At 43.2% G+C, this 6,670-nt stretch overlaps 1 protein-coding gene across 1 annotated transcript; it reads right to left on the bottom strand.

The window, feature by feature from the left end:
• Nucleotides 1-347: 347 nt before the first annotated feature.
• Nucleotides 348-5,228, bottom strand: zic2a (zic family member 2 (odd-paired homolog, Drosophila), a). The gene is made up of 3 exons (XM_086051615.1): nt 3,691-5,228; nt 2,293-2,456; nt 348-1,416 (listed from the first exon to the last, which is right to left on the bottom strand). The coding sequence occupies exons 1-3, from the start codon at nt 4,676-4,678 to the stop codon at nt 1,222-1,224; spliced, it is 1,347 nt and encodes a 448-aa protein (XP_085907741.1). The 5' UTR covers nt 4,679-5,228; the 3' UTR covers nt 348-1,221.
• Between the last annotated feature and the right edge of the window lie 1,442 nt (nt 5,229-6,670).

Here is a 6,670-nt window from a genome sequence, read left to right as displayed (position 1 = left end):
AAGCAAAAGTTGGATATTTGATGATTTGTTTGCAAAGCGTATTAAAGGACATATTGAATACATGTACATTGTAAAAATATGGATGGACATCACTGACTCGAATGTACGTACAACGTGGTCCCTTCTCGAGCCTACAGAAACTATGGTAGGGGGGATGTTTTCCTGTAATTAAAGAACATATATGTGATCATGTGAAAGTGTGTATCATTTGGCTTACAAAGATGTGAGGATCTTTTATAGTTTTGAAAGTTCGATACCCTCCTAAATATTCAAGTGTTGATTGGGAGGCCCGATCGCAAATAGCATGACGCTAACAACACATAAAAAGGAGGCACAAGGGAGAAAAATTAGCACTTGCAACACTTTTTTTTATTATATTTATATGGAGTCAAATGTTTTATCACAGTCAGGATGAAAACACCTCTTTAAAACGTTTTTCCAAAACAAAAAAGCACGACGAAAAACAACTGCCTTGGGAGTTTTTAAGCTCTTAAATTTTACATATTTATAGTCCAAAACAAAAAGAAGCATTCTTTTTATAAATACTGTTTCATCTGTAGCAAGTAAATACCATAATTTAATTACAAATGGATAAATATGGCAGTTGGCTATTTACACACACACACACCCACACACACATAACAGGGAGGAGTTACAGGAAAAACAACACAAAGTTTCAATTTTCCTCAACAGTCCTTCCACATAGAGCATGTTTGCTTGTCACAATTTGCAGAGCACGAAAAAAACAAAAAACGGCACAAGTTAAGCCCGGCAAACTTTTTTTTCCTTTAAAAACGAAACCGAAGAAAAATGTACATTCACAAGCATGATAAACGTGGTGTGTCCGTGTGTTCAACTTTGGCACGCTTTTTAGTTCATAGGCGTTTAAAAGTTTATAGTATGGTACAATCAATTTGCCTGTTTAGGATCACCATATGGAATAAAATTGTTATTGGATTATGTGCACTAAGAGTCCAGTTAGAGCAATAGCTACCATTGAAGAAACACCTAGACACCGAAAAAGACAAATCTAGAACAACCAAAGTGAGACACTATTTACAATCAGAATCTATCATACACATTTCCCTCTGTTGTGGTGGAGAGGGAAAAAAAGATCATAAAATACACATTATGTGTCCCAATTTCCTTTTAGGGGGTGGTCCAGTGCTGTGAAATGAGTGTGTGTGTCTTCATTTGGGAGGGATGGGAGGGTGAGTCATCCTACACATACCATTCACTGAAATTGGACGAGAGGCCGCTGTGGCTGGTGCTGCTGTGCACGACCGAGGCCGGCGACAGTGTGGTGTTGCTTTGGGTGTCGGTGGTGGGCGACACCAAGCCCGGCGGGGTTGACGACTCGTAGCCCGAACTGGCCGCAGGCGAGGAGTCGGACGCTGATGGGGATGACTCGTGCACCTACATGGCGGGGGGGCATGATAGTTCATTTTAGTACATGCAGCAAGTGGCGTTACACGTTTATTGCATGTTTATTACACAGTTGTAACGTGTTTCTTACATATGCATTTCATGCAGTGAGGAACAGTGTCCACAGTGATTTTAAGATTGAAGATTTGGGGGGAAATTGGACTTTTTAATGTTTTTATTTGAAATTTGGCCTTTTTTCTGTAGATTTTTAGTGAAAAGATGATAACTCATCATGCATTTAAATTGCATGTCAAAAATGCCTATCATGTAGTTTATCATTTATTGCACTTTATCACTTGTTTAAAACACATCAATAACATGTTGTATAAATAATGCATTTTACTGTGCAGAAAGGAACGTTGTCCACTATGCATTGTGATTTTTTTTGTTTCGTTCAATGGGAATTCCAACTATTTTTCTTCAAAATTTGGCATACATAGCCTGATACACACTGAAAAGCGGAAAGATCATGCATTTAATATTTGTGCCTACAGTGTAATTTCTCATTTATTGCACTATTGTTATATGTTTATTACACATTTATTACATAGAGTGCATTTCACTTGATGCTATGCAGTAAAGAGCATTGTGCAAAATGTGTTTTTATTAACATATCTTTATTGAATGGAAATTCCTTTTGTTTACATTCGGAATTTGGCAGATTTTATCCTTGTTTTTATTCACTGAAAGGGGATGCTACAAAGGTAATCAAAGTTGACTAGACGCAGAGCAAAATTATAGACACAATAGGGGAATGCCAACCATATGCTTTAATAAGGATTGTTTTTTTAATAAGCTTTTTACAGACTTGTACAAGTTGCTAATTGATGATGTTTGTGAAACTGTTACTGCGTGAATTTTTGTTACCTTCATGTGTTTTCGTAAGGAGCTGGGGTGCGTGTAGGATTTGTCGCACATCTTGCACAGGTAGGGCTTGTCCGAGGTGTGGACGTGCATGTGCTTTTTTCGGTCGCTGCTGTTGGCAAACCTCCTGTCGCAGCCTTCGAACTCGCACTGGAAAGGTTTCTCTCCTGCTCAAAGTACATTGAAAAAAATAGGTATATATTTAATTTAAATGCAGTCAGGAACACGCACAAAATGCCTCAGGCAGAAATGCATGCGAAGTGAAGGGGGGGGGGGGTAAAGTAACGCAGCAACAACCAAAAAAATAACAGCACTCTTCCTGCATATGCAAAGCTGAATGGGGGTTAGCTCGCTTTGCCTAAATAATGCGCATATTGATTTAAGGGAGGGTTGTTTGGGGGGCGCACAGGGCCATCGTCAGAAGGCCCACAGAAGGCGCACCATTTGCTTGGGAGACAATAAAAATCTAATTAGCACCTGGCCTTTTTCGCGACACCCATCATGCATCTCCCAAGGAGATAGGTGGCCATGTGAAAAGGCTGCGAACGGCCTGTCTAGCACATTACGACACACACACACACACACACGCACACACAAACTGTTCAAAATATTACCCTCCGAACATTATAGCATCACAAACTAAAAGTACACAAGCGCGAAACTAGCGTGTTATTATGTGTACTTTTAATATTGCTAAGCAAAACTAAAAGCAAAGGCTAGCTAGTAAACAAGGTATTTAAGTATCATCCGGCCAAATACAAAATGTTGAAATGGGCGATTCAATTTGTTTTAGGTAGGGATGATTAGGGTAAAAAAAATACCCCCAAAATTACCCTATTTCTGACACAGGTACAAATGACATTTTCATTCGATGTTTTTTTTTTTCGTCTGTTAAAAATATATATTCGACGTGACTGGAAAGTTTACCCATTGCTTTAAACTTTAACCAAAACGATGTCCTGTAAAATGTATTCTTGGGGTAATTGCAAGCCATTTTAGGGAGAGGGAGAAAAAAAAAAACGTGTGTCTTTTTTTATTGTTCAAAGTATCACCATAAAAGTTGCTTTAGTGGGCCATAACAAACGGAATAAAAAAACCTCTCGGCTGTAGGAATGTGACTAATGCTTCTTTTTTCTTATAGTCGACCCTAACTACGTACACGTTTTTATTTCGGGGGGGGGGGGGGATTAAAAACCCAAAGCCACAGTTGAATAGATATTTATATTTTTGAAAAGTCAATCGAAACTGAAGGAAACGCTGCAAGCAAAGAAAGTCAAATTCATCGGGATGAGTGACGAGTATTTCAAATGACATGCGTATTGAAGTCAAAGAACGCGCAAACTGTGTATTTCGGAATAAAAGTCAAGCAAGCGTGGGGCGGCGGGGGGTGTTCCACGTTACCTGTGTGCGTGCGCTTGTGGATCTTGAGATTCTCGGAGCGCGCGAAGACTTTGCCGCAGCCCGGGAAGGGACACGGGAAGGGCTTCTCGCCCGTGTGCACCCTGATGTGGTTGACCAGCTTATACTTGGCTTTGAAGGGCTTGCTCTCCCGCGGGCACTCCTCCCAGAAGCAGATGTGGTTGGTCTGCTCTGGCCCGCCGACGTGCTCCACGGAGACGTGCGTGACCAACTCGTGCATGGTGCTGAACGTCTTGTTGCAGCACTTCTTCGGGTTGCTCAGCTGCTCGGGTTCGATCCACTTGCAGATGAGCTCCTGCTTGATGCACTGCTGCCGCATGTAGCGGAAGAAGGCGCCCGGGTGGTGGTGGTGGTGGTGGTGGTGGTGCGCGGCCATGTTCACGTTCATGGAGCCGTACTGGTTGTGCAGCTGCGCCGCCGAGTACGCGTCGGCCCGTGGGCTGGACACCTGGTGGTACTGCTCGGATCGGCCGAACACCTCCCCCGCCAAGCCGAGTCGCATCTGCCCGTTGAGTACGTTGCCGGACGCGTGGGAGCCGTGCTGCTCGTGGATGCCCGGGAACAAGATGTGGCCCTGCGGCGTGTCCGCGGGGTGGTGCGTGGGGTGCAGGGAGCCCGCCGCGGGGCCGAAGAGAGCGTGCTGGCCCCCGGCCGGGGAGCTCTCGCCGAAGCCGCGACTGCGAAACAGAAAGTCCCGGGTGGAGTTGAACGGGGAGCCCGCGTACGACGTGACGTGGGGGGCGTGCGCGCCCAGAGCCGCCGCCGGATAGCCGGGCGCCTGGCTGCTGAAGGCGGAGCTCTGGCCCGGCGGGGACAGCTCGTGGTTGAGCTTGAAGGCGCCCATGTGGGCCGAGTCCACGAAGGTGTTCTGGGCCAGGCTCAGGTCTCGCTCCTGCATGTCCCCGGCCGCCGGGTGGTGGCGGGCGAACGAGCCCAGACCCGGGAACTGGTGGCCTGCGTCCAGCAGCATGGCGCCTCGCCTGCCGGCTAAACTCACTCTCGCCGAATTACGCACGGAATTGTTGGGAAGGAAGCGACGGACAGAGAGGTGAGACTGTCACGCACTCGGCGTGGGAAACCACATTGCCGACTGGAGCGCTCCGCGCAAAAACAAACAACAGAACCAACGAAACACTCACTTCTGTTAAAGTTTAATACATTTGCCCAAAAAATCCCAAATGTAATGGCCTCCTCTTGTGCGTCCAAATTCTTCCTTATCATCAAAGTAGTTTGAACGTAAACAAAATATTTCTCTCCCTCTCCCTCTCTCTCTCTCTCTTTCTTGCTCGCACGCTCGACTCGCTTGTTGTGCGCTGCGTCTCGTTCGCTCTCGGGGTCTCTTCTCGCGCCGAGGGTCCCAAAAGCTCCTCCGCGGACTGGCCCTTCCTCCTCTAACGCCCCCTTTAACTGGGGCCACTTGACGGGCTCCTCGCAGCCTCATTGGCCGCCGCGCCTCATCAATCCCAGGTGGCCCTCCAATGGCAGGTAACGCGGCGTTGTTCCGCTAATAATTACCGCCTACTTTTTTTTTTTTTTTTTTTTTTTTTTTGGAAGAGGGCTTTGCGAAAGGCAGTAGGGGAAAAAAGGGAGAGGGGACGTGCGTGTTTTTATACGTTTGCATCGGCATGTTGTTTTTTACTGCATCTTTAGTGGATCTTGAACCACCCATTTGGCTTTTTTTTATTATAAACGAAATCTGCTATGAAATGTGGGACGTGTCCGCATTTTGCACAGTAAGCATTGCATAAGTCTTTTAAACGGCAAATAATTGCAAACGAGTTGCAAACAAAAACAGCAGCAATGAATGCAAAAAAATGACTATTCAGGTCACTTACCTCACTGTAACTCAAATGTTTAAACATAACGCAGCTGCATCAATAAAAGAGGACATCAAGAAGCATGGTGACTACAACATATTGAAAATAAATAAGTCTGCAAATTACAAATTGTTGAAGTTGTCAAAATGTATATTATACACAAAAAAAGGTGTAATTTTTCAACAAGTGACTGTTACACATTTATTTCACATCTATTACATGTTTATTATACGTACTGCATCTCATTGGCTGCGTCCCCTGCACAATTAATACAATAGTATATGTAGTAGGTAAATGGCGGCTCTACGTGTCGTGTTACGAAAACTCTCCAAACTGTCTTATTTCTAACACTGTTATGTTGTTATAACGTACAAAAAACGTAATTCGTTTTTGTACAAAGTTGGGCTTTTGTAGGGCTTGTTGCAAATGTATATACGCAAAAATATGGAATGTTTTTAATGCATAGACTAAACCAACACAAAATAAAATATCAATCTGGCTTGGGGAATGAATGTGCATTTCGACTCTTATTCCATACTGTAAATATTACATAATCACTACTACTAGGTGTATTGAAGTCATATCCCCCCCCCTCAAAAAAAAATGTATATATATATATATATATATATATATATATATATACTGCATCTTGACTGTAAGGCTATGTACTGTAAATAACACCTTAACTAGCGATTGCATCATGATTCATGCATCCATCTGTCAATATATCAAACTATCACCATAATATCTGGAATAAAGATGCAGTGGAACTAGAAGACGTGTTTCTTTTATTTGTTTTGTTTTTTTAAAAAAGGAAAATTACTTTAAAAAAACACACAGATGAGTCCTGATTCAAAGCTGACATTTTTTTTTTTAACAAAACATTAAATCATCCCCCTTCCCACCATATGTTCAACTAGTGCCTAATTAGCCATGTTGGTTTTATATGCATGCTAATAATTTACACGCAAACTCAGTTCGGGTCCAGCTTTCATAAAAAATAAATAAATAAATAAATAAATAAAAACATAAAAATACAGTGTAAGGACTCTATTGGTTGTGGGGACACCGCAACCACCAAACACGCCTGTTACTGCTTGTTTGTTTGCTCTTTTTTTTGCCCCCACAAGTTCCACTACTTCTCA

This window comes from Filicampus tigris, chromosome 14 (assembly GCF_054856515.1).
Source record: "Filicampus tigris isolate MCC_2025a chromosome 14, RoL_Ftig_1.0, whole genome shotgun sequence".
In the NCBI taxonomy this organism is placed as follows: Eukaryota; Metazoa; Chordata; class Actinopteri; order Syngnathiformes; family Syngnathidae; genus Filicampus; species Filicampus tigris.
This window is presented reverse-complemented; position numbering and strand designations above follow the sequence as displayed.

Coding starts and splice junctions, on each gene's coding strand:
- zic2a (XM_086051615.1), bottom strand. CDS start 4,678: ATGCTGCTGGACGCAGGCCACCAGTTCCCGGGTCTGGGCTCGTTCGCC. Junction 2,457..3,690: donor CCACAAGCGCACGCACACAG/GTAACGTGGAAC, acceptor TACTTTGAGCAG/GAGAGAAACCTTTCCAGTGC. Junction 1,417..2,292: donor CCTTACGAAAACACATGAAG/GTAACAAAAATT, acceptor CCCGCCATGTAG/GTGCACGAGTCATCCCCATC.